The sequence below is a fragment of the Miniopterus natalensis genome, chromosome 2 (assembly GCF_054644295.1).
Source record: "Miniopterus natalensis isolate mMinNat1 chromosome 2, mMinNat1.hap1, whole genome shotgun sequence".
NCBI lineage: Eukaryota > Metazoa > Chordata > Mammalia > Chiroptera > Miniopteridae > Miniopterus > Miniopterus natalensis.
Genome location: NC_142082.1, coordinates 168,124,681 through 168,152,670, shown reverse-complemented (window position 1 = coordinate 168,152,670; position 27,990 = coordinate 168,124,681). Strand labels below are relative to the sequence as shown.

Sequence of the window (27,990 nt, the reverse complement as noted above, 5' to 3'; positions counted from 1 at the left end):
AAGAATGCACATCTCCATTTAAGAGGCATTTAGTATGCCCGGCCAGCATGGCTCAGCGGTTGAGCATCGACTTATGAGCTAGGAGATAGCATTTGGATTCCTGGTCAGGGCACATGCCTGAGTTGCGGGCTTAATCCCCGGTCGGGGGCATGCAGGAGGCAGCTGATCAATGACTCTCTCATACTGATGTTTTTATCTCTCTCTCCCTTCCTCTCCCTGAAATCAATAAAGACATATTAAAAAAAAAAAAAAAAGCACTTAATGTGCTCCCATTGTATGCCAATGGCTGTGCTGGGCTCAGGAAAGCAGAGGTGGTAAAACTTGCTCCCTGCCTTCAAGGAGCCCATAGTCTTGTCTTCCCAAAGGAAACAACAAATTTACAAGAAAAAGATGTGAGTGCTTCTCCTGAATCTCCTCACAGCATCCCACAAAGTAGCTCCAGGATTCGTCCTTGCTCTGTGAGTGTCCCCAGCTGGTGTGACTGCTTCTTTGGGTGGAGTCAGTGTTTGGGGGAGCTGTTTGTTTCTCGGGAAGGGAAAATGAGAAACAGAATGAACCCAGGAGTCCTGCCCACCCTCCGGGCTCTAAGGACCAACCCAAAGACATCTGGTTCATCTCCACATAAACCCACAGAGACAGATTTCTCTTCTGCATCTCAAAGCCTCAGGAGTCAGGGAACTCTCTAGCCCAATCTCAGAAGCTGTTAAAGCTGTTACCAGTGGAGGTTAAGAACAGCTGCTCTTGGGCAATTAAAGAATATTTCCGTAAGCCCTCAGCATTCTGGGAGAATGTCCTAACCTAGGAAATCCTTCAGATGCTATCACACACTGATAATGAATAATTTCTAATATCGTTGGACACGCTAAGCAGATTCACAGACATCACATCACTTTCCCTTCATCACTTTCCCCAATTTCTAAACAGCAAACACGCGGACCTGAAGTCTGGGGTGGGGCAGTCAGGGGCCCAAGACCTCACAGCTGGGAAGTCACAGGCAGGTAGCCAAAAGGTCTCAGCCTTCGTTCTTCCAGCCACTAGCTTGTGACTCTGTGCCGTCCCAGAGCTACAGGGACAATGGGACACAACTGCAGGCATCAGTACACTTGTTCCCTTTCGCCCTTACTTGTGTCTCTGCTCTTTTTTGTGAGAATGCTTAGACTCAAAACATGAGTTGGCTCAATAAAGCCCGTACCTAAACTTCTCTTCAAATACATGATATTAAGTCCTCTTGCCATTTCTCATAGCTCCTATTTTCCTGCTTCTGTCAAGACCACCAACATTTTTGTCTCCAAGCACATCTACCTCACCATGACTATAAGAACATCCACCACACCTGTCCTTCGGGGACACCCTCCTCACTTCTAGGCATCACTACTGCTATTCCACTGTTGGAAACAACTCTCTTCTGGGGGGTGGGGGGTGTCTTTTAAAAGTCTATGCAAGTATGCCACCTCCAGAAAGCCTTCCTTGGTTGCCCCTGCAGTAACCTAATTATCATTTCACTCAGTGCGATAGGCACCTGGTAGGGAAGCAGACCCATCTGTGTCTCAAAAGGAATGTTCAGGCTCTAGGCCACTGCCATTTCCTGACCACACTGGGCGCTCAGCAAATGTCCCCGAGCAGCAACACTGACAACAAAAAGGGAGCACAATCCATCCACTCAGCGGACCAGAGCGTGGGGCAGATTCCAACTCTGGTGCCAGGAACCTAGCAGGGCAGAGTGAGACTCCAAAGTCAGAGAGGGACAATGGTGTCATTCCACTTTATGTAATTTTATACAATGCCTGGGATTTGGGCCAGGGGGCCACCGACGATTTGCCTGAAGTTAAGAGCAAAGGATCGGGGCGTGCCTTTCCCATCCCTCCATCAGACCCAGCAGGGGAGCAGGGACCCACTCGCTCCACAGTCTGGCCATACATGTAGCCAACGCTAGGTGGCAGCAGCCACAGGCCATCTCAGCTTGGCAGGGACGGCAGTGTCCTAGGCCTCCAGGTAAGGTCTTGCCCACCTGAAGCAGGAGGGAGTAGCCAGGCTGTCCTATGGGCAAGCCCGTCCCCACCCCCGTGTCCTGCTGGGAGATAGGAGGGGACAGTGGCTGCAAGTGAACTGTTCCCACACGCCATGCCGTCGGATGCCCCCGGGCCGGTTTGGAACTCAGGAATGCACAGTGCTGAGTAAAGGACAAGTGCACGGAGACAGAAGGCATCCAAGGCAGATTCTGTGGGGTTGCGAGGAGGGGGCGGCAGGCAGGGAGGGCACCCACCACAGAAGCCGGGCTCCCGCCACGCGACGTGCACGCCCTTCCGCGCGCAGGCGGCCGCGTAGTTGGCCACGGCGGCGCACAGGCAGTCCCTGCCGTCGGAGCAGGAGCACACGTCGTAGCGGCAGTTCTGCAGGTAGGGCTGGGGGCCCACGGCGTGGTGGCAGGCCTCGAACTTGGGGGACGTCAGGAGCGAGCAGGCCTCCTCCGAGAACTTGGCTGTGGGAGGGAGGAAAGGGGGAGGGGCGGGGGGTCGAGCTTAGGGAGGGCCGGGCCACAGCCTGGGTGCCCGGGTCCCAGGGGACAATCCCGGCTCCTACTGTGCACCCCCACCCCAGCTTCTCCCTCAGCAGCACATGCGGCACAAACAGCTCTTGCTCCGGGACTCTGATTTTTTTCTGTAGCCGATATCCTTTCCTAATTACGTTTGGCTTAAATACGTAATGAGCTGTATGTCCAGGGCGCCCTTCCTGACGGGGAGAAATAGTTCCATGGTGGGCTGGGTAAGCGGGGGACCTTCGTGTAGGGCTGAAATGTCACCGCAGATACATCTGCAAAAGGCCACCCCGGTGCATTTATCTGACGATCGTTTAATTCAGAGTTTGGGTGGCTGCTGCTCCGACAGACTGAGAAGGTCGGGGGGGGGGGGGGGGGTACTGGTGGGTGTGTTTTTTCTTTCCCAGGGTTTGGCCCACGGAGGGTGCCCAATAAAGGGACTTTGAAGAATAAAAAGCGATCCAGATGCAGAAAATCAAATGCTGATGGTAAAAACCGAGCGCCCGCCTCCCCCAGCGGTGGGCGCCCCGCCCCGCAGAACGCCCAGGAGCGCGGGCGCTCGGGCTGTGCGGGGCCCCGCCTTCCCGGCCCGGCTCGCGCACCCAGGCGCGGGTTGAGGCTGCAGGGGTCGCTGTGCTGCCGGCGCAGGTCCTCGCAGTCCCCGCGCAGCTTCCAGGCGTTGCCGAAGTCCTCCACCAGCGGCTCCGCCAGGCCCGCGGGCGTGCGGAAGTCGTCGCCCTTGTTGCCGTTGAAGTTCCCGCACAGGCCGCAGGTCTTCCCCGCGTAGACTGGGGACAGCTGCGGGGAGGGGAGGCCACCTTGGAGCTGCTGCCGCCAAAGCAGCCACCGCTTCCTTTCTCTAGTGAGATGGTTTTAATCAAAAATGCTCCCCGGGGGGCGGGGGGGGGGGGATATAAATATGAAGTTAGTGAACCACAGCTAAGCCCTAGGCTGCAGAAGAAAGAAAAAAGCTAAGAGCAATATGGTTTAGCACCAGCTCCATTCCTTTTCTTAACCCAGTAGTTGGAGACCTGTCTGCTGGAAGGGATTTTAGAGAATATCCAGACATTTAACAATGGCCACACTTGGAGACCCAGAGAGGGAGAGGGACTTGCCTGAGGTCACAGAGCTGGGACCTGTAGCCAGGCTGAGCCCCCCTCCAGTGTGTTCTCTGCCACCCTCGCCTGTCACCTGTCGCAGCAGATGCCTGAGCCAATGGGGCCTGACACCCACGGGAATCAAGTGCAAAGTCAATGTCTTTTTATTAAGCATTCATATCAGTCACATACGTGGGCCAAGTGGCTGAGTCGGTTAACAGCACCTTCCTATCTGTATTGAACTCGGCCACTGAGTGTCACTGAAGAAAAAAGGCCACGAGCCAAGAGGACTCTAAGGATTGTGATCGGAGGAGGTGGGCCAGTGAGGAATCAAGCAGCCTGCTGAGGGTGACCTGGAGGGGTCCTGGGGTCAAACTCCAGGCTATTGGCATGTGGCTCCCTCTCCATCCTTCTGAGACCAAAGTGCACACTCAGGGACAAGTTGGGGAGTTGAGCCTGCCTCATCCAGCACAGCTGGGGGCATCTGCTGGTGCTATTGAGAGGGCCCTGGGTTCAAAGATGGTGCGGGGCTGGGGCCCCGAGTCCTGCCTCCTGCTCTGCATGTAATTCATGCAGCTGGATGAGCTCCCTGATTTCTGAGACCCTCCTGCTTGGCATGGGCCCCGCGTGGTCATCTCTTGCATGACCCCTTCCAGCTTCCAGCTCTGACTTAATAGGATGCAGGATGAATAATCTACTGGAAGTTTCCGGACCCATAAAATGTACCCAAGTAAATATCATTAATGAGAAAGAGGGTGAAGTAATGGTTTCTTGTTTGTTTTACAAATACCAAGTGTTGGCCCTTTAACCACTCAGGTCTTCCCTGACAACCCAATTTAAAATATAACTCCCCCGGCCCTGGCACTTCTTGCCCCCTCCTCTGCTTTATTTATCTCCCCAGGATTTATCACCTTCTAATATATGATATAATTTATTTGTTGGTTTTGTTTATTATCTATCTCCCCACATTAGAATTTAAACTAAACGAGGCAAGGATTCTCGTCTGTTCCCTCTCACTGTTCTAACCTCAGCCTCGCCGATGATGCCTGTGAACACACAATAAGGTTGTGTTGAAGAAATGAGTGCTTGAACAGATGACTGAATAAACTCATGAGTGAATGAGGTTCTCCTCTGGACGCAGGCTGAAATGCAACGTCCTGAGCAGAGCAGCAACGTTGGTGACGACTCTTCCCCTCACCCGCATCTCAGCACCCTGGGCGACCTCCTGTCTACAAAGGGCCCTCCTGTTCACCCCACCAGGCCTGCCACCACTCCCATTCCCCACTCTCTAAAATGACATCTTCGTCCATTCCCTTGGCCTGTCTCAGGGCTCAGCTCGCCCAGGAGTGTATCCATGGCACCAGCCCAGGCCTGGCCACCAGCCCTGTATTAGCCCAACACCAGGAACTTAGAGAGCACGCTTGCTATTTGAAATGAACCTCAGATCAGTGGCGCTTTCTGACAAGACTGTCAGAGGGCACCTTCCACACCACTCTGCCTAAGGTTGAGCTGGGCCCTGGGTCGCAGCCAGCAGAGCCTGCTGCCTGGACCACCCGGCCATCTATACTCACCGAGAGGGAAGGAGAGCAGGGAGCCCCGCAGCGCTTCACCGGCCTCCTCTCCGGGTGAGTGCACTCAGCCTGCTCCTCCCGGCATCCTGCCTCCAGCTAGTGTCCTCTACTGGGCAGCCCCCACAAACCCCGAGGTCAGCACAGCAATGGGCTACCTCCTTCCTGGTCCATCCACAAAGGCCCCCTCTCCTCCTCCAGACCAAAACACAGGGGACGTTCCCACAGCTACGGGTCATCTGCCCCTGTCCTGAATCCTAACCAGTGAAGTCCTCTTTCTGTCAGCTAAACGGATGGAAACCCGCCCCCAAAGATAACTTTGATCCCCTTTCCACAGAAAGAGTCTTGCGATCTCTCCTCAGGAGGGAGACAGAGAACAGAGAAACCTGGAGAGAACAGCCACTCAGATGAGACGCTATGCGCCTGTGACTCAGGGAGAAATCACGCAGATGGACAGCACCCTGTGTGGGTGGGGAGGTTCCTGAGAAAGCGAGCTGGCTATGGGGCACCTCCCTTCAAGACCAGTGAGCAGGAGATAACGTTAGAAACCCCAGCTCTAGTCTTCGTTCTGTCACCAAATTACCATGGGACCCGGGCAAGTCACTTTCTTGCTCCAGAAATGATGGATCTTTATTTCCAACTGTAAATGAGGGGCTGACAAGATCTCCTCGTGCTCTATGGTCTGTGTCATAGGGTTTATTCTTTATAAAAGGGGGGGAAGGGTAGTTCATTTGGAACTCTCTTGGGGACTTTAAAACAACAGAAAGAACATGATGTCATAGGGATGGAGGATGCCAGGTTCTCATCGGGGTCACCCCAGGCACCCATCACAGGGTTATACCACCAGCCCTGTGGAACATGGGACCCAGGGACACAAAAGGGGATTCTCCAGGGATCCTAGAAATGATCTAGGGCAGTGGTTCTCAGAGTGTGGTCTCGGGACCCATGGGGGTTCTCTGATGCCCTTTCAGGGGTCCTGCAAGCCAAAATATGTATGTAATAATACAAAGACGGTATTTGGCCTTCTCCCTTTCTTTCTCTTACAAGTGTGAAGTGGTGTTTTCCAGAGGCAACATGACATGTAATATTACAAAAGATTGACTGCAGAAGTGGATGTGAGACCAGCTGTCTTCCATTAAGCCAGCCATTAAAGAAATTTGCAGGATTCTAAAACAATGGTATTCTTCTCACCAGTTATTTCTGTTTTGGAAAACATAGTTACCCACCCCCCCAAAAAAGTTGTTTATATTAACATGTAGTGGGTTCATTATTGTTATTTCTAAATGAATTCATAAATACATATCTTAAATGTCTGATTTAATTTCTAATCTGGTAAATATCAATAAATATGACCTTCATGAAAGATCTTGAGGTCCTCAATAGTTTTTAAAAGTACAAAGGCACCTAAGACCAGAAAGTGAGCAGTACTGGTCCATTGGGCAGGACGCCCCCCAGAGAGCTGTTGAGCTCTGCCGCCAGTCGGTGGGCAGAGGTGGACATGTCTCCCAACCCCCAGGAGCCCTGGCTGCTTTGTTTATAAAATAGCTAGGGAATTTTCCAGAGAAAAATGTATCTGAAAGATCTGTGAAATATACAGATCCTTATCCAAATGTGACTCCATGACTACGGAGAGCAGGGGAAGTGGCCCTGGACTGCAGAGGCCCAGGGCCCAGGTGAGGGATCTGGTGGTTCCCAGTGCAACCCTTCCTAGGCAGTGGGACGGCTTTGTCCCCCAGGGTTGCATGACACAGTCTTGGCTGTGAATGCCAATCTGGCTTTTCCCTTGCTGACCACAGTGGGCACCCCAGAGGACACCCCTGTTCTCAGGCCTTGTTGCAGCCAGGAGGCTGGGCAGAAAATCTCCCCTTCAGAACCCCTTGGGAGCCCTCTTCTGAAGGCCCTGGGGGGTAACAAAGCCCCAGAGTGAGAACCCCTGGGGCAAACAAGGACCATCCAGACAGCAAACACCAGCCTCTCTTAAACAAGAGAGGCCTGTTCCGCGCTCTGGGGCATAGCTCTAGGGGCACAGGGACTGCAGAGAAATGAATTCTCCCACACACAAAGCCACTCTCCCAGAGCACAAGGCACACTTTGTAAGTCTGGGCTGCAGGGAGCCAGTGATTGGAGGGGAACTACCTTCACCAGCAGTCTCCCGCGGCCATCCCAGTCCATCTGCAATTCCTCCCCATAGCTGAGGCGCACAGAGGCCATCACGGTGTGCTGGATGCGGAGGTCACCTAAAACGGAGCAGGGGCAGGATCTAGGCTGAAATGGGGAGAGGGCAGCATGGTGGCGGGCAGATGTATCCTGGGGAGAGACGGGGTGTCTCACAAAGAACTGTAGCAATAAAAGAAATCAGCTATGGAGAAGATGGAGATGTCCAGGAACTGTAAGGGTGGTCAGGATGGGTGTAATGAAAATAGAATTTCCCAAGAAGGTGGGTGCCTCGGTATTCTTGGGGTAGCCTGCCATTCCCCCTGCTGCCACAAGAGGGAGGCAGACGCTTGTGCATCCAGACCTTGCACAGGTGCCCTGAGCCAATGGGTCTCCCATTGAACGCCTATTGCCTGAGCCTGAGCATTCCCTGGGCCCCTCTGCTGTTGCACGACACTTCCAGACTGAATTACTCAGTCCTCACAGCTGAGTGATACAATGTGTCCTGGAAAAACATGTCACCTCACGGACAGACGCACACAGAGTTAAACTGACACACAAGCATGCCGTGTGCCCACTGGCCCCAGATCACCAGCTGTGTGCAATGTCAGGATAATGGGCCATGGGGTGGCCAATGGCCATGAAGAAGACAAAGAGGGAGGGGGTCTGAGAGCCACTTTGAGGGCGGAGGTTGAGGTTATCCTGGGCAAAATGGCAGTGTAGCCTAGCAGGTCACTGGACAGGTGGTTTTCCCTGTCACAGGTCACAGGGTCATCTGGTTTTGTCCCATGGCATAGCAAGATCTTACTCATCACCAACCATCCCCACCACAACCTCTCAGAGACAGCCTCTGATCCTTTCCACCTCAAATTAGAACCAGAAACATGAAGCCCAACCCTCAACTCCCCCCTTTGGCTCAAGTTAAGTGAGAATCCTCTTGGTTCTGTCTTCCCCTCTATGCTCTCTCCCAGGCCTGTTGCAGCCACCTCATCTCCAGCATCCAGCCATCTTCCTCCACTTCTCCTCCTCCTCCAGGAAGCCTTCCATTCTTGCAGGGATGCATGCCGAGGATACCCAGCCTGCCCCCCAAAGATAGCACTCTCCCACATTTCCACAGAAGAGGCCGCGGTAAGCAGTGCTGAGGGGTGGGTGCTGGGGGGGAACTGAGCCAGCCCAGGGCTGTAAGAGGAGGAACCCACCTTGCAGGAGGGGTATCTGGACATCCTGGCCATCTATGGCGATTCCTCCCCCGTGCTTCAGCTTCACCAGGCTGTTGTGCAGGCTGGGCAGGCGGACAGTGACTGCGCGGGTGCAGACAGCATCAGGGTCGTCGGCACACTGCCAGGAGGGGCATGCAAAGTGACGTCACCCCTGCCAGCCCGGCGTCTCAGCCCAGGACCCATAAACTAGAGAAAGACTCCAGCCCCACACAGCCTCTGGCCTTCTCACACAGAACAACTCCATTCTCACAGATCAATCTCTGCAAATGGTGCCCCCTGGAGTTGTGCAGCAAGAAGGCCCTGAGCCCAGCCCAGCCCTCTGTCCAGCTTCCCACGGCTCCCACACCCTTTCCCGTCTTGGTCTGGTCTTTCCTAAGGAACCCCAAGCCTCTGGCTTGTCTTGCTTGGGCCTATTGTTCCAAAGCAAATCAGGGACTTTAAATCAGGGGAAGCCCTATGCACCGCTATATGTCCTCACCTTGGCTCTGTTGTCTAGAGAAAAGAAGTTTACCTGTACACAGCAGCTCAGTCAAGATGGGCCACTCGCCCACCCCGTCCCTCCTCTGCCTCCTGACGGGCCTGGCAGAGCTCACCTGCACAGTCTCTATGACAATGGAGAAAGAGCGATCCTGGCAGTCCCGGGCCAGCAGGTAGTGGCACACCCCACTGAAGGTGAAGTATCTGTCATCAAAGCTCTTGAAGTGGGATTGTCCTGTGATGAGACACTCTCCTGCAGGGACAGAGAGGAGGTGAGAAGAGTGGGAGGAGGAAGGGGAGTCTGGAACAGCAAAGATGGAAGCCTGTGGGAGCAGGGCTCCCCACCAAAATGCAGCAGCCGGTCTACGAGTTCTCAGGGAGACTCTAGTCAGACCCTGCTCCTCAAATCATTTGGTAATCCAGTTCAATGCCCCGCTTTATGGAGGAGCAACTAAGGGAAGTGACAGAGCCACACTTAGTAAGTGGCAGAGCCAGGACCAGAATTGGCTGCTCCTGGCTTTCAGCTTGCGGCCCTCAGCTCACCTCAACCCCCAGTCCTTCCCCACAGCCACCCCCACGCGCTCTGGCTCCACTGGGGTCAGGTGTCTGGAGCCTGCAGGGTGCTCAGCCCAAGGAGAGGCCCTCTCTGCACTGGCATCGTGGGGGCTCTGGTACCTACTCCACCCGGGAGAGTCCCTGAATGCGAGTGGGCAGAAAGGCCAGCCTGGAGGGCTGACGAGAGGGTGAGTGGGGCCCTCTCTGAGCTCAGCAGTGCCAAAGCCAGGACCCACCCTTGCCTCCTCAGCTGAAGTGTGACTCTAAGGCCTCCTCATGGACAAGTCCATGCTGTGACTTCTGTGGGACCAGTGCAGGGCCAGGAGGCCATCTGCCCATTATACCACCACCCGAGCCAGCTCCTCAGCCCAGGCTGACACGTTTGTGGGTGGGGACAAGGACTCCCCTTCATCACCCTGCAACTCGGAGCTCTCAACTCAACCACCCACCTAACCGCTGCTCCACCTTCCCCCAGGCCCTGTGCTGCTGACCCAGTGCACCTGGAACCAGAGATCACACATCCTGGGAAGTGTCCATGCAGACAGCCGCCAGTGACTCTGGTGATCCCCACTGGCCCACCCAGCTTAGGGCAGCCCCAAGCCCAAGCTCACAACGACCCATTGAGGCTGAAGCAGGCATCTGGCTTCCTTCCCAATCTCCCTTTGTGTTTCCTCTCATCTCCGCTTTCTACTCTATAGAAAAATATAGACATGTATCACAGCTATTCCGAAAAGCAGGAGCCCCCGTGCCTCACCGAGATACCCCTGACCAACAAACAGCAGAGACTCGCTCTCCATTGCACTGACCCACCTTCCCCCAGGAGGGTCCTACAGCCAGTCCCACCCGGGCTCATCTCCAGGAAACAGCGCTGGGCCCTGTCACAGTCACGGGTCCCCAAAGGCCACAGGAAGGTTCCAGCTGCCCATCTGTCAAAGACCAACTCCACAGGCCCTCTCTGCCTACCACCTGTGCTCATGTTTACACTGAAGGGCACGGCAGGCACAGTCAGGGGCCAGGTCACATGTTCTGGACCCAGGTACAGCGCTCCTTTGGCGTGTGTTGGAGGCAGGGGCTGGGGTGTGAGGCTCAGGTTATAGCGAGTATCCCTCTGCCTGGTCCTCAGGGCAGCTGACACCTTCCAGCATGACATGGGTCAGGAGGGCACACTCAGCCCAGAAGAAATGGGGAGAAAGCAGGGAGGCCCAAGACCATTCTCATCAGCATCACCTCTGTGATGATCAGAAAGATATATTTGGTCTTTGTCCTTGGTTCCTGACACAGTTTCTAAAAATCCTTAGAATATCCTGGGTTATAAAAGCATCTTTTATTCTAATGAACCACTTTGGGTGGGTCCCAACAGAGCCTCAGGATGGGGGCTGATCACAGAAAGTTCAGGTGTGATTAGAGAGCTGGAACTTTCAGCCTCACTCCCAACCTCCGGGGAGGGGAAAGGGTCTGGAGATTGACTTAATATTGACTTAATGGGTCATCTTACATAATAAAACTTCCATAAAACTGCAAAACAACAGGGTTTAGAAAGCTGCCAGGTTAGTAAACATATCCATGCACAAAGGTGGCACAACCAACTCTATGGGAACAGAAGACCCTTCCTGACCTCACCTTATGTGTCCTTTAAAATATCCTTGATAACAAACCTGTAACAGTAAGTCCAGTGTCTGCCTGAGTTCTGTGAGCCTGAGGAGGGTATTGTGGGAACTCGAGATTTGTAGCCAAGTCAGACAGAGGTATGTGCCCTGAGGACCCAATACTGGTGATTGGCATCTGAAATGGGGGGCAGTCATGTGGGACTGAGTCCTTAACCCTATGGTCTGTTACTGTCAGAACTGAGTTGAACTGAATTGTAGGACACCTACATTTGGTGTCGGAAGCACTGTGAGCATAAATAAACAGATCAGGCCTCCCCACCACATTGTCCCCCAAGAAGGGCAGAAGCAGGGTCCCTGTTCATGGAAGTCAGAGAAGAACAGGATATGAGGAAGGGGGCCAGGTGACCCCAGTGGGTTGTGAATGTGCTGGGACTCCAAACCCACCGATGTCACTGGAAAGCCTTTTTAAAATGGCCACTTCTCAGAAACCACCATCTTTCTACAAACACCATGACATGGCCTTCCTGTCAAATGTCTCTACCCTGTTGCAGTAAGTGGGTGGGAATTTTTCCCCCTAGCTTCCTCTGTTTTCTCAAGAATACTCTTATCTGAGTCAGAAGCTGGCCTTGCAATCTCTTTGACCATTCCCAGGAAAGGAGGAGTCAACAGGAAAATAGGAGAACATTCGAAAGCCAAATGTTCAGGGCCAGGATCTAATCCTCTGATCTGATTTCCTGCTCTGACCCTCATTGATTTATGTTCTGAAGTTTCTCAGGAATCAGAAAGCTAAATATTTTATGTAGCTTATCTCCTTGGTACAATTGAGGGATGGAGCTGCAAGCACAGGAAACCCAGGGGTCTGGATGGGTGAGCTGCTGGGGAGCAGTCGGCCCTGGAAGGTGGGATGCCACCCAGAACAATGGGCCATGTGGCAATGCTCACGCACCCTCTGCCTCGGGGGAGCTGAGTGGAACACCCCGGACATTCCCAGTCAGTCAGTCAATCAGCAAAAGGCAGCCCCCAGTAAAGAGCTGGCCCATCACCAGCCAGAGAAGGTGGGCAATAGAAGTTTAGTGAATGAATGAAAAGCAGGTGATTCTTAAAATAGCATAAAAAGCAGAACAGCCAGAAGTTAAAGCAGATCTACTACATGAATAAAGATGCTCCCTCACTAAAAAAAAAAAGCAAAAAAAAAAAACCTCTCATCTGATGAAGCACCTTACTTCTTCTAAACAAAGCTTTTGTTTGCAGTGAGGGAGCCTCCACAGGGCTGCTCTGCTCAACTCATTTGCTTCCACCCTTTTCCAGGCAGCTACCGAAACCCCAGCCCACAGACCTTTAGCAGAGCAATTCAGACTTCCTCCCAATGTAAATATTCACCAAAGCCTGCAAATCACAATCACATAATCTCAACCACATGCACGAGGTGCGTTTCTAAGTGTTCTGTGGGTACCGTCTCATTTACTGCTCCCTTGAGCCCTAGTTTACAGAAGCAGAAACTAAAGCACAGAGAACTCGCCCAAGGCCCAAAGAAGTCACGCAAGGATTTGCATGTGGGCATCTGTCTGGCTCCAGAGCACAGAGCACTTGAAACCCAGTACTGCACCCCCACCCCAGCCTGGCTCCTGCGGCTTCTCCTGAGCCTAATTTCATGAGGTCCGAAACCAATGTTCTGATCCTGGGCCCACAAGGGCAGCTGGGTCTGGACATGGAGACTGAGTGGAGGAAAGCCTTGGCTATGACGGTGACGTGCTGGCCTGGCCTGAAGGAGGTGTGAGTCCAGAAACCCCAGCACAGGCTGGGGCAGGCCACAGGAGGCTCTCCGTGGTACCTAGAGCTGCACGTTCTTACCCGACAGGCATCAGCCCTGTTTACTCATCACTGTCCCTGTTAGTCAAGAGGGAAGTTTACCTTCTTCCCGGAGGCTTTCAAAAAAGGCAGCTTGAACCCCAAGGTTGAATGACAGGGCTATGTTAGAATGCATTAGAAATTACCCCAAACCAAATGCATAACAAGCGTCCCAAGGCCCAACTCTCCCCTTCCAGACTGGGCAGGTCCATGGGTCACCCACAGCACCAAGCCCAAGGTAGATCTTGGCTCTGTCTCACCCTCCTACCCACCTGCCTCAGCCACACCCTACTTCATGCCACTCCTGGGCTCCTGTGGGCACTGGCCTGACCCTGCTTAACAGAGTGGCTGTGGCTGTGAAGATGACTGCTAACATTTACTGAGTGCTGGCTGTGTGTCAGCTCACCACAGCTTCCACCGATGAAGCTGCTGTTATCCTATTTTACAGATTAGGAAACTGAGGCTGCAAATGATTAAGCAGTTTGCCGAAAGTCAGCCAGCCAATGAGTGGTGGAACTAGAATTCCAACCAGGCCGCTGCACCCCCAGCCCGTGGCTCCAGCCCCAGTACTGTGCTACCTTGCCTTGCTCATAGGATTTGGGCCACAAATGGAAAGACCTCCACCTGCACCTTCCCAGTCCCAAGAGTACCTTCCACACTCTTCCATTGGGAGTTTGAAATTCCATAACCAAAGATTTATTTGTTTAACAAATAGTCCCTATTAATAGGCACGCCCCTTCCTCATTTACCCTGATCAAACATTCAGGGTTCAATGGAAACTAAAGTAGCAGAGCTGCTCTCAGCAGTATGTTTTGCAGAGGAAGGGAAGAGAGGCTCAGGGCTATAGAAAGGGAGTCGGCAGGCGATGGGGAAACCACAATTCTGCTTGTGGCTGCCCCAATTCCTAACCAGAATAGAGGTGTGAGTATGCAACGAAGATTCAGGTGCATGTCACAGAAGCTCCTGCCCCTCCCCATATAGACTGATGCTCAGCTGGGCAACTTTTTTCTCCCTCCCACTCCCCATGCACAACACTCTATGCTAAGCAGCTTCTAAGATACTCCCCATGGTCCCCACGTACTGTATTTATGTCTTTCTGTGATCCCCTCACCTGTGTGTAGACAGACATGATGGCTTGTTTCTAGTAAATATAATACAGCAGAGGTGAAAGATGCCACTTTGGAGAGCAACGGTTTAAAAAAATGTGGCTTCTGTCTTGGCTGCTCTCCCTCCCTCTCTCTGACATTGCTCATCCTAGAGGAAGCCAGCTGTCACGTCATGAGGCAGCCCCAGGGAGGGATCCACATAATGAGGGACCAAAGCCTACCAACCATTGCATGAGTGAGCTTCAGAGTGGTCCCCTCACCCCAATGGAGACTTCAGCTAAGACCACATCCCAGTCAATAACTTGACTGCAATTTCATGAGAGACCTTGGGCCACACCCAGACTCCTAACATGCAGAAACACTGAGATAATAGATCTGTGTTGTTTGCTAAGTTTGGGGGTAATTTGTTACACAGCAATAGAGTGTACACTAGTACACTCTCATCTTATTCCAGAGAATCAAAACCCAGCTTTCTATTTTCAAGACTCACAACGTCAGCTCCTCCAAGAACTGCAAAGAAGCCCCAGTCTACTCTTTGCTTAACTAGGAGAGTCAAGCATATCCTCTTCTAGAACCTTCTCATCAGAAGCTCTACAGCAATCATCACACTAGGGGCAGAAGATAGCCGCATTCCAGCTAAATCATGGCAAACTGTATAAATATGCTTGTGTGCTACAAGTTGAAATGGACTGAGAGGCAACAACCAACTAAACTCCAGAACTAGAAATAGAGGGTCAGAACCAAGATTTTGAATATGCAGAGCAATAGCTTAGTAGTTGTGTTGACAAAATATCAAACCACTCAAAGATCATAGAATTGGAGCTGGTTATCCTCCCATCAAGGCTTTAAGAAAACTTCTGCACCCTCAGCAAAGATATTTTCTAATTTTTGAATTGAAGACCAAAGGATTGTATTGTCTAGCCCAGATCAAGCATTCCATCATTTACACAGTGGGTGTTCAAACAATTGTTGGATGGATGGATGGATGGATGGATGGATGGATGGATGGATGGATGGATGGATGGATGGATGGACAGATGGTTGGATAGATGGGTGGGTAGGCAGATGGATGGATGGTGGATGGATGCATGGGAGAGCTCCCTACAGAAAGTAATTGTTAAGAATTCCTAATCTGGTGGTCAACCTGACAAAATAAAATGAGGTGAATTCCTAATTCCACCTACTGTGGCTCACAGATCTTATACAAGAAATGCTTATTATTTAGATATTAAAATTTTTTTTGCAGGTCAATTGCAACAACTTCATATGTCTTTCAGAGGACTCCTAGGTCTTTCTCAGGGTTTAATTATGTTAAATTGAAGCATTGATATCACTTGTGAGAGCAATCTTTCATCCTTTGTGCTTCCTTCAAGAATTGCACAGAAGGTAAACTGGCTAGTTGGCCATCCCTGGGCCAGATTAATTGACCTACCTCTAGTATTCACTTTCCATCTAGTTCCAGAATTTTTCCAGTATAGCAGGCACTAGGCAAGGTCTTAAGTGACCTTAAAACCACAGACCCATAATATGATTCCAGGTAGCCAAGCTCAAACCCCTGTTAGCCCACTGAAGCCAATGTGGCCTCTTGGGGACACAGGGAAGAAATTGCAAGGTTGTTTGCCTTGCAATTTTTTATTGCATCCTACAAACATGGGGACCCACATAGTAGTATCCGTCATGCAACTTGAAGCTGAGCTGGTCTTTGACTAAGCATGGGGCTTCTCCAGAGCTCATGAAGGATGGGAAGGATCTTCTTGCAAAGGGATGAATCAAGGACTAGTAAAGGGAAGGGCAAAAGGAGAAGTCAGGGAGTTGTGAATTTGAGTCCTGTCTCTGTTGCTTAGCAGCTGTGTGATCTTGGACAAGTTATTTAACCTCTCTGGGTCTATTTCCTCTTTTGTAAAATGAGAATAAATTGACCGTTGCCTCATAGGTTGTTGTGATAAGGAAATACATGTAAAGTGCCTAGCACATTGCCGAATACATAGCAAACATCATATGAGTGACCACAAAGGGGGAGACCATGAGGTAAAGAGCCACGGTCCTTGGGGGGTGAGGCAGAAGGAAGCTTTGAATGGGCAAAGTTTGCAGTAAATAGAATATAGAGGTTGGGGCCAAACAGAGGAGAAAGTAAAGGGCAGAGATTATAAGACAACTCTTCCTAAATAGATTTTCCATGGTGGGGACAGAGTAGGAATCATTTGGTGGTCTGATTTTCCCAGCTCTCGGATCATGCCAAGGTCTTCATATCAGGCATTCCCAAAAATTCCAGAAATTCCCATTTCAAGCTTAAAGAATTACCAGGCCCAATGAGAATGAGTCATCTTTGTTCAGTCAACTGTGACCTTACAGTTTTTATAGCTCATTCAACCTTAATCTTGTTCTCATCAGGTAATAAAAAAAGCACCATAAAACTTTAGTCCAGGTGCATGCTCCCTCAGCTGTCCCGTGAGTGGGTTAGTGCAGCTGGTATCTGAAACCAGAGCTGTGGTCAAGGGGTTGTATCCAGCCCATGCAGAGACCACCTTCTCCCTGCCTCAATGTGTGGCTAGTAAGGGAGGACACACCTCTCCACCCAGAGAAGGCAGGGAATGAGCCAGAAGTTGCCTACCTGGACATTCTTCATTGCTGCAGATCCACAGGCTATTTCGGCAAATGCTGTTGGGGAGAGAAGCACAGGTCATGAGTAGTTCTGTGAACACAAGGGACATGAACAGTTTTGGAGTTCCCCACAGATACCACAGTGCCCAAAGGAAGGCACCCGGGAGAGGGAAGGAGCTGATGCTGGAGGGTCTTTATGAGGCTAAAGGTGTACAGGACAGGACTTAGGCCACAGAGGAATCTTGGAGATAGTGTCAAAGGGAAGAAACCCTGACAGAGAGACAGAGAAAACAAAAAAGCTAGAGAGTCCAATGTCCCTTCCCAGGCACTAAGCAATCATGTTCCTCCCTCTGCCCTGGCCAAGTGGCTCAGTTGGTTGGAGAGTCATCCTGTACTCCAAAAAAGTTGTGGTTTCGATTCCCAGTCGAGGCCCATACCTAGGTTGCAGGGTTCGATCCCTGGTTGGGGCACATATGGGAGGCAACTGATCAATGTTTCTCTTTCATATTGATGTCTCTCTCTCCCTTCCTCTCTCTAAGATCAATAAAAACGTATCCTCAGGTGAAGTTGTTTTTTTTTTAATTCCTCCCCAAGCTGTACAGCGCGTGCTCTCATGTGCACACACACACACACACACACACACACACACACACACACACAGCTAGTGGAAGAGAGGAAGAGAGCTGTTGAAAGGGGTTACACCAAAAATCATGTTGGGCAGCCCTCGGAGACCCCTGGAAGACTGCCGAGCAGGGAAAGACAGCAAAGAGAAGAGGCCTGGAGACAAAAGGAGGAGGTATTCTCCCTGCGTGCAGGGGCGGGTGAAGTTAACCAGAGGAAACATCCAGAGGAGCTGCTTCTTTTTATTTGTATTATTTTATTTTTGTATTGATTGGTTTTAGAGAGAGAGAGGAAGGAAGACAGAGAAGGAAAATACATCAATTTGTTGTTCTACTTATTTAAACATTTCTTGGTTGATTCTTGTATGTGCCCTGACCTGGGATCAAACCTACTACCTTGGCATTTTGGGACAACACTCTAAGCAGCTGAGCTACCCGGCCAGGGCCAGAGAAGCTCCTTGAGGAAATGACTGAGCTAAGCAGAGACAGCAGCCCAGTCTGGGCCTGGCCGATCGCAGAGAGCCCTGGAGGGCAGGCCTGCAGGAGTTTCCTTGAGCACTGCTGCCTCCTTCCACCTGGCAGATAAATGATCTCGAGGAGAGAAGAACCGCCTGTGGCTTGCTGGCAGTTATACAGTCCCTCTTCAGAAAGAGAGAGTCACTCATTACAGCATAGTTTGGGAGAAAGCTAGAGATGTTTGCATGCAAAGGCCCCCCCTCCCTGACTCTACCTCCTCTAGGCTTATCTATAACATAACCCTTGCTTTCCATCATTGACTTCCCCACCCTTCCCCAGCCACGGCCCCCCCACGCCCCCCAGCTCAACCTCTTCCCCCTCAGCCCAGGCCAGGTCCTGTTCCAACTGCCGCTGCCCCTACTGCCCCAGCCCCCCTACCCCCCAGCCCCTGGGCAGCTCCCCCAGACCACACTGCACAGCCCCCGTTACCAGGTGTTGCAGTCTCTGGAGAGGGAGGCGCCTGGAGGGTACCGCTTCCCTGAATGCACACAGGAGCACTCCGAGCTCTCCACACAGCGGCCTTCATCGAGGAGCTGTCCCTCTGGGTTCAAGGACATCAAGGCACAGGCTCAACCTTGTCATCATCATTACTCCCCTCACAGCTACAGAATCCCCATGGGTGATCCTCAGCCTAGGGCACCTTCCAGGAAACTCAAAGAATCGTTCTGTGGTGTTAATCTTTCACATTAGGGCAATATGAGGGAAGGGATTGTTCATCGCCACTCTGATGAAGAAACCTGAAAGAGTTCTGTTCAAGGTCTCCCAGTAGGGAAGTCATGGGTCTAGGCTGAGGACTTCTTCCTGGAAGCCCAGAGGACTGTGTGACGTTTGCCTTTCACATTAACGCAATAAGGGAGGGAAAGGTAATTCATCCCCATTTTACAGATGAAATCAAGGCAAGAGTTTTGTTCAAGGTCCTCCGGTAGGGAAGTCATGAGACAAAGCACGCAGGACCCACTCTTAGTAATTGAAAAGGGTTTTTCACCAAAGCTCAAGAAGTCACTCCTGAGAAAGACTTCCTAGTGCAAAGCTTTTTCAGGGGAGCTCACATGGCAAACCCAGAAAACATTTTAAAATATCTTTCTCCCAGACCAGTTCCCTGACACTTCACTGAAAAAACCAAACTGCCATCGGATTGGGCCACATGCCCCCCAAAGTCACTGTTGGCACCCAGACCCTCCTTCTGTTTCTGAGACACACATGCTTTCATGAAAACAGTGCAACAGGAAAACATAAATTAAAAATAAATGCCAGCTCAATCCTGCCCACTCTGTATGAAGACTTTTACAAAATCAATAAAAAGCCTCTGATTTCAGCAGCGGGGAACTAACACACGAGGCTTTCATCCGGCCTCCCCAAGCCAAGAGCACTGGCAAGGTCTCAGGTTTGTAAATAAAGTGGGAGGTTTATTACCAGGGCAGCTGCAGCCATCCACACATTGCTCCTGACACGCTTCATTGACGTGCAAGCTCTGGCAGGTTCTGGTGCAAGGGGACACACACTCCTTGTACTCCATGCCAGCAGGGCACGGCGGTCCTGAAACAGAAAGCTCAGGAGTCTCCCGGACCAGTTCCCTCCATGCAGCACCCCTCAGGCCACGCTCTGCCTATGGCCTCTTGATCTGCTCCCCTCTGTCTCCAGGGCCCCAGGGGTCGTTTCCATTCCAACAACACCCGGATGGCCACTGGCCCTTCCAAGGCCATCCCACACAACCACCCCTCCCTTGAAGGAACATCTTTCATCTTGTAGAGCCTGGCTAAGACCCAGTTGGGTGACCTGCGACCACCACCCCATCCTCTTGGTCATCTGTTCTCCATGAACAACTTGGCTTTTTTTTTTTTTTTCTTTTGCACCCCTATGCTCTGTCCCTTTCAGCTAAAACCCTCGCAGGGTGAATACCAAGCTCCTCTAGGCTGAAAATGAATGGCCTCCTGGGGCCAAGCAAGGAGTACAGAATGTCCATATCATTCTCCTCTGAGGGCCCCTCTTCTTCCTCAAATTGGCCCCAATCAAATGTCCTGCCCAGTACAAGGCATGTGCCATTCACACCCACCTTCCCTGCATTTATCTCCACTGTGCTACAGGACTGTCTCCAGAGCTTGTCACCTAAGCACCTGTCTTCCCCACTGGACCTAGCAACTCGTGGGCAAGGGCTGGCTCTCCTCTCTCCAACCCCATGCTGTCTGATACCCAGGCCAACTAAAGCACCGGAACTCTTTTCTGGGTTTCACAACACCAAACAATTTCCCCAAAACCCCTCTCCTCCAAGATACATCAGGTATCTCCCCCACCCTACCCCCAAAGACCTAAAAAGAATAGCCCCTCCACCTTCAGAGGAAAACCCAGCAGCTAATAACCACCTTTCTCACATCCCACAGCAAACAGGAAAAGCTTTAACTTATAAACTTAAAACCATGTGTGTGGTATAAATAGTTGGCTGGCTCCCCCATCTCTCTCGGCCCGTGACCTGGGTAATTACTGCAGACTGGCTGTGCATCTGCACGGCTCTGATCAGTGGAAAGTCTGGGAGAGAGGGGGCTTCTTGCAAGGTGACCGGACAAGTTCCTACTTAATCATAATGATTTGGGGATGGCGACAATGTCAATAACTAGGGACCCAATGAGATTAGATCAAAACCACGGGCGCCATGAGGGGAGCTGGAGGGAATGTGAGCACTGGGCCAGGAGGACAGAGGCTGGTTTAATGAAAGGGAAGAAATTAATGAAAGCCTGCCAGAATCTCCAGGACCAGCCGGGGACAGCTCAGCCAACGCCCTGCTCTTCGTCAGATCAGACAGGCTGTCAGCAAAGATATTAGCCGAAGCTGCCGCACTGCTGGGATTCTGGATGCAGGCAGAGAATGGTTTTGTGTCCAGGGGATGGATTTCCTGGGGGAGTCATGGGGAACCAAGTGAGGCATGCCGTGAGAACAGAGGCAGGAGAAATGACAGAAGCCTTGGGAAGGCCTTTTGAGCCTCACTGAGGCCTTTAAGGGAGGGGACTCCCTCCATGGGCCAGCACTCTATGGCCAGGTGACAAAGGGCAGGGGCCATGCAGGAAATGAGCCCAGAAACGTGGCAGCTCTGCAAGCACTGGCTGGTGGGGGCATGGTAAAGGCACACAATTATGACACAGACTGGGAGTTTCCTGAGGGACACCTCAGGACAGCCACCACTTTCCCCAAGCCCTTGGGCCTCCCCAGCCAGGGAGGGCAGGCAGTGACTTACGGCACGGGCTGTGCTGGGTCCAGCCGTACAGCACCATCCCTTGGTGGGCGCAGGCCCGGGCATACTCCAGGAGGGCCACACAGGGGCACCTCGGCCCCTGGGTGCACGTGCACAGAGTCTGCTCACACAGGGCCATGAAAGGCTCGGGGTCCACCAGAGGGTGGCAGCGGGTGAACACTGAGGCACTCTTCAGAAGCTGGCACTGCTCCCACAGGCCCTGCAGGAACAAGACGCCACCTCGGTTAGCACAGCATCACGTGGCCCTGGCTCAGCACTGCGTTCACTCCGTGCTCCCCTCAGTGTAGCTCTGTGGAGACCTAGCCCTGCTCTGAAAACCACACAGGGACGGTGCCTGGCGCCTAGTATGTGCTTATCAATAGTCATCAAATTAAACAGTGCACCAATCAAAGGAAAGATATTGGACTCTTGCTACATGAAGTGTACTCGGTTTAGGTTACCTCCTAAACTGAGCCCTGGAAATGCAGAGTCCAAGGCCCTTGAACTGCGGGAGCAGTGAGTGTCCCCTGAAGGGAACGAGCAGAGAGGGAGAAAGTAGTGAAAAGAACGCTGCACTTGGAGTTCATGTGGAAGACACGTGGCTCCAGAGTCCAGGAATGCCGATCCACTCTGTTTTGCACTGACCTAGTCACCTCTGCTCCCTGACACTGGTCTTCTCCACTATAAATAAAGAGGTGGGACAAGTTTTATCAAGTAGACATTCCTGGGTCTTACCTCCAGAGATTAAAATTCAGTGTGATGGGGATGGAGTTCAGCAATATTTTTTTTCAACATTCCCCAGGAGATTCCTGGGACCGGTTTCCATCCTCAAAAACATGCTAGGATTCCATGAACTGTCCCAGAGACACTCTATCAGGCCAGGGCTCTTCTTGGGTTTTAGCACTTTGCTGATACCATCAGTCCAATAACACAAGGCAGGCTTGCAACTGTTGTCATTGATGACTCTTGTAACACGTCAGTATAAACAAGCACGCCTATATGTCGTATTGGCAAACATCTCTGCATTCTGTTTTAATGATTCTAAATGCACATCTTGTTCAAGGTTTAACTTCTCTGAAATTGGAGTGCAGCTTGCAATTGCTATCACACTTTTTCTTTCTGGGTGATATGCATGGAACAGTGTGTATCTTAGAATCAACAATGTCTTTGATTTAACACCACAGAGTATTGCCACTAGAAACGACCCCACTGGGTATGTCTTCTATGCATAGGCATCTGCCCGACAGGAAGCCAGCAGTTAGTGAAAGGACTTCAGCTATAAGGGGAGAAATATAAGAGTATCTAAACAGAAGGGCTGAGTCCTGAAGGGTAAACCAGAGTAAATGCAGTCTGCTCACACTGTACAAAGGATGGCCAGAGCTAGCCTCCAAAACCAAGAGCCAGGAGCCAGGCCCAGGGCCTCATCTTCTGTGGCACCATCGAGAGCCTGGAGGACTAGAAATCTGACCCAATGCCGCTCAGCTTCCGCAAGAACCACCCGGGGAGCACCAGGGACAGGGATGTGCTGCAGTCCTAGGGAAATCTGTGTCCTGTTCGTGGTGCCACTGAGCTAGGGCCCTGGCCCCCACCGAGACTGCACGGTGTGCCATCAGAATCAGGCAGGCAGGGCAGAATGTCACAGATGCACCCTTATTGAACCCCCCCCCCAAGAAGGGGGAGGGTATACTTGGGCCCAGATGGCCCAAGCAGTTGGGCATGGCTGGTTCCCTCTGCACTTTAGAAACCTGCAGCTGGGTATTTGTGGGTGAGGACCTGATTAGCAGCCCTGCATGTTGGGGACCAGCTGCTGACAGCAGCACTCCCTCCATGACCCACCCTCCTGACTCACCCCCTTTGGGTTGGAGACCCCACACCACTGTGTGGCTGGGGAAAAGCATGGGCTTCAGCCCAGCTCTGCCAGTTACTGGTAGGGACTGAGATACACCGTCACCTCACTAGAGAAGGGTGTTCTGAGTAAAATGGGGACGTAACAGGACTGCCTCATGGGTGGTGTGAAGACACACAGGGCCTGGCACTGAGCAAGCTATCAACAAATGAGGACTGCTCTCGTGGCCCCATGACCATTTGCCACCCCGTGCATGTCACACAGGGGAAACAGAGGTTTCTGAAAACAATGCCAGGCAGAGTCCTGCCCTGGAGTCGTTATGACTTCACAGCCCCAATCTAAGTTCTGCCTCTTCCCTGTGCTAGCAGTGTCACCTTGGGCTATTTATTTAACCCCATCTCCTCTGGATAATAATAACGGTGCCTACCTGAAGAGACTGAGGTGAAGACTGAATGCAATAATGCATGTAAAGTTTTAAACTAATAAATCATCATCATCATATCATCATCATCATCATCATCATCATCAATATCTTGGCCACCAGAAAGAGATCCCTTCCACTGTCCCTTCTGCTATTTGGTTTACCCTCCAGAATGGTGAGCAGGTCACCAGCAGGACAGAAGGACATCTTTCCCTGTCTCCATCTCTCTGGACTGTAGAGGGATGAATTGTTGCCATGGCAGCTTTGTCAGTTCACTACCACCTTGGGGTCTCCACGGTAAACAGAAGAGCTGCTTTCATGATTCTTTGACTTGGGAGGGTCACCCCTCTCCAGAACAAGGTGGGTTCCTTCACCCTCCCTCTAGTGGGAGGGTGAAGGAGGATCTGCCCTTTTGTAATAGGCAGGTCTGAGAAACTCCCGAGGCTCAGGGAAGGAGGCCTCAGCCACACCCTGTGCCCCATCAGAAATGACACTCAAAAAGTGGGGTTGCTGGACTCCTAAAGGGCAGCTGAGGGCCACCCTGAGAGGGCCCTATACTCGGCTCTTCCCCCACCCACAACTTAAAACCAGAACAAAAAAAAGCAACTCCATGGCGTTTTTTCTAGTGCCTGCTGCTATGCTACCACCTGGGCTGTAGGACAATGGCTTGGAGCCGTCCCTGCACCACAGGACTAGCTCCTGCAGGCACAGGGACCAGGCACCTAGGCTTCTCACCAGAAGGGCACAGTAAAGCCAGAGTAAAGAAGAGACCCAGGCGTCCAGTGTCCCCTCCCCTCTCAGAGTGGCAGCGGTCAGAGTACATCAGGGCCCATCTCCAGCTGGCCCCAGTCCATTTTTTCCTGTTCAGAAGACAAGTGGGAACAATACTCCAGCACATTTCCTGGGAGGTCCCTTGAGGTATTAAATGGTTTACAGAAAGTCTTACAAGAAGGGATTTTCTGGTTATTTGTCTATGGGATGGGAGTGGATTTCTGTAGAAACCGCCACCTCCCTTCTTAGAATAATTCCTTTGGCCTCTACTGTTTGCACCTGAAAGCTGGCTAGGATTTCTTTCCTGGCAGAGCCAAAAAGAGAGGTCTGTACTCCCATCTTGCCCTCCAGGCTTCTTCTTCAGCCCTGGCCTGCACTTGGCCTATTAGAGTGACCACAGGCTGAGGCCCGGGCAGGTCTGCCAGCCACCAGAGCTGCAGCACAGTGGCTCCTCTGGCTGCTATCCAGGTCCCCTCAGGTTCTCTGTTCCCCTACAGGTAGCCCTGCCAGGCCAGGCCAGGTCCCAAGACAAGACATCTCCACAGACGTAAGTCCAAGTTGCAGCTGGCATCGTGTTCCCTCAGACCCAGGGCAGAGACATCAGCAGGTAGGAGTTGACCAATCCTTCACTCACAAGCATTGGCTGTGTGACCTCTAGGTCTCCAGCAGTGTGTCCAGGTCAGTAGAAAACGCAAATTTGACTATGCCCCAGCCCAGCTTAGAGGGCCAAGTTCTGGCTGCTTAGGAAGGCAGCGAGGCCAGGCCACCCAGGATCTGACCCTGGGATACATCTCTAGTTCACCCCTCCCCACTCCCCATCACCTGCATTACTGATGGTTTCCTGAAAAAAGTTGCTTCAGAGACCACCGCATCACCCACCCCCACAAACTGACCCTTCAGAGGCCTGAAGACACCTTCAAAGAACCCAAACCTCCTGAGAAAGGTAAGATAAATACAGCCTTTCAGATGAAAGGCTGGAAACTGAGGCATGGAGAGAGTGAAGAATTTTCTGGGTCAATAGTTCAAAAAGTGTGGTCCAGGGACCCCTATGGACTCTCAAGATCCTTTCAGAGGACCATGAGGTCAAAACCATTTTCATAACAATGCGAAGATGTCACTTGCCCCTTTTTCTCTCATCCTTTCCCAAGTGCACAGTGGAATTTTCCAGTGGCTATGTGACCTGTGATATCACAGCAGACTGAGCACAGGAGCTGATTTCTCAGAAGCCAGACCGTGAAGAGATCTTCAAAACTGAAACAATACCATTCCTCTCCCTAAACGTGTTTTTGTTTAGAATGTATAATTATTTTTATTAAAAAGATGTTATTCATATAAAATATCATGTGTTTGTTATTTTTAAATGAATTAATATTATTTAAATTTCTCAGTTTTAATATCTAATGTAGTATAAATATCAATAGATATAACCCACATAAATAAAACCTCTTTGGTGCCCTCAACCATTTTTAAGAGTGTAAAGGAGTCTTGAAATTAAACCATTTGCAAACTGCTGAACTAGTGAAGGGGTAACAAACCTCGATTCTATCTGCAGGCCAGTCACCTGCCACCAAACCACAATTTACATGGTCTTTCTCACCCTCTATGCACCTACCCCCTCCCCATCTTGTTTCCTAACAGTCAGACTGGAAGACAGTGCAGTTCGGTGGGTGTAGCGCAGGTTTAGAAGCCTGGTTGCACTGGAGTTCCACCCCCCTTACTTCCAAAGTGCATGACTTTAGGGCAAGGGAAATTATCTCGCCTCTCTGCCCCTTTGTTTCCTCACCATTAAAGAAGGAGGGTGTGGAGGAGATGGAAAATGGTGCAGGATCTATTCCTCTCTTCTTTCTTAGTCATAGGACCCTCGGTTTCCAGTGCCCCCACCCCACCCCACTCCCCACCCCCCACCCCTGCACACACAGGCACTGGGAATAAAGATTCCATTTCTCAGCCTCCCTTGCAGCTAGAGTAGCCATGTGACTAAGCTTTGCCCAATAGAATATAAGCAGAAGGGTTCTGTGTGACTCCCAGGAAGTGTCCTCAAAGGCAAGGCGCTTCCTTCTCTGTCCCTCTTCCTCCTACTGCTGGGATGTGGTGTGATCCCCGAGGCTGGAGCTGCCATCAGGGGCCATGAAATAGGAGCCTCATGGTGATGACAACAGAGAAATAGGACAGAGGGACCCTGGATCCCAGCACCATGGATGGGGCCTGTACTGGCCCTGGACATCCCACCCCGAGCTTCTTTAGAGTGAGAGAGAAATAAACTTCTACGATATATAAACCCTTGTTGCTTCAGGTGCCCTGTCGCTCACAGCAGAACCTACTCCTCACATAAAGAGCAATACTTTAGATGGTTGCTACAAAATAAAGTTAGATAAGATTATATGGGAAGGTAATCAAGTGCTTATACGTATTATCATTGGCCCACTGTCAATATTAAGCCAAACAGTTTGAAAATGGCTTCTCCTCAGCTCTCTGCTGAACCATTCTGGCAGGGAGACAAAAGGCCGGTCAGCTAATTAGCACACTTTCAGCATCTCCCTGGCTCCAGTGCCGGCCATCAGCTCCTCTGTCCTCCTTCATCTCTTGTCTGTGGTGCTGGAAGCTGGGGAGAGCGATCCAGCCCAGCTCCATCAATCCATGACCTCACCCCGCCTGGGTGGGTGTGCAGACCCACTTGCAGCCCATCTAATCACATTTCCAGCTCATTAAAGAAGGCCAGGCCTCTTCCCCGGAGACGCCACGCCAGTTCAAGGGAGAGGGAGAGAAAAGAAGTGCATCTCCCCTGCGGTAGATGGGGGAGGGGGGTGTGAGGAGAAAAAGCAGCAGCAGGAGATCTGAAGCTTAGCTATTGTGTTTGTTCAGAAACAGCTGACAAAAGGGAAGGGAGGGGGGCATTCCTAGGACCTAAGTGAACAAAGAAAGGAGAGGCTGATATATAAAGTGCAAGATTGTTCAGCCAGGCCCTGATCTTTCCAGCCCTGGTGTGGGTGCCCCGCCACTGCCCCTGGAGGAGGCCTGGAGGCGCCTAGAGCCTGAACTAGTCCAAAGTGGTGGGTTCAAGAATTTGTCCCTGGGGCAGGGCATCATTCCTCATTGGTCAGCCTGCAAGGATGGATGTGGGAGAGTTCCTGAGTCTATTTATAACTTCTGGCTGGCCTGGGATTCCCACCCACACTCCAAGATCTGGCTCACAAAGACCCTGTGAAGCTGGTTGATAGATTTCCACCAAATGGGTAGTTTTTGCAGAGTTAGACATTCCTCTCTCTGAGATAGTTGGGGTACAGCCCTCATGAGAAATAGGGTAACTGGATATGTCCCAGAAGTCCCCAGCCCTCTAAAGGACCCTCCTCACTCTCTGTCCTGGTCTCCTGGGAGGCCTCTGAGCAAGTCTCAGTGATCAGGGCAGGAGTCAGCTGGCTGGGAGGTCAAGGGCCAAGTACCAGCTCTGGGTTCTCAGTCTGAGCTCTGGGGATGGAACCCTCCACCCATCCTGCTCCCAGTGAGAAAAGATAATCAGTTCTTATCACAGAGCTGATTTCCCTGAGCTGCTATTACACTTACCATTCTTTGGGCAATTCATCATTTTTACCCAAGATGGCACGTGTGTGGCTCTCTTTCATGGTTGTTCAGTTTCTCACATGTACCTTGTCCCTTGAACAAGACTGTAAATCCACCCTGCACAGTTTTAGTATCACCCAAACCATACAACACATTTCAATGAATACATCCTAGTGGGCGCCATCGGATTCTTGCTGAGTCTCGTCCTTACCAGGGCGAAGGCGAAGGGGAAAAAAGCCACTTAGGAAATACTCTGCTAAAGGATT

General features: G+C 51.4%; 1 protein-coding gene across 1 annotated transcript in view; it reads right to left on the bottom strand.

Annotated features, from left to right (window-relative positions):
- VWF (von Willebrand factor) overlaps window positions 1–27,990 on the bottom strand; it is a 120,554-nt gene that overhangs the window by 71,428 nt on the left and 21,136 nt on the right. The window contains exons 7-15 of the mRNA XM_087814830.1: window positions 21,132–21,348; window positions 19,319–19,441; window positions 18,335–18,446; window positions 16,780–16,826; window positions 9,169–9,305; window positions 8,555–8,693; window positions 7,338–7,438; window positions 3,139–3,334; window positions 2,264–2,479 (exon numbers count right to left, since the gene is read on the bottom strand). Of these exons, the coding sequence (XP_087670956.1) occupies window positions 2,264–2,479; window positions 3,139–3,334; window positions 7,338–7,438; window positions 8,555–8,693; window positions 9,169–9,305; window positions 16,780–16,826; window positions 18,335–18,446; window positions 19,319–19,441; window positions 21,132–21,348 (1,288 nt within the window). The remainder of the gene's footprint in view (window positions 1–2,263; window positions 2,480–3,138; window positions 3,335–7,337; window positions 7,439–8,554; window positions 8,694–9,168; window positions 9,306–16,779; window positions 16,827–18,334; window positions 18,447–19,318; window positions 19,442–21,131; window positions 21,349–27,990) is intronic.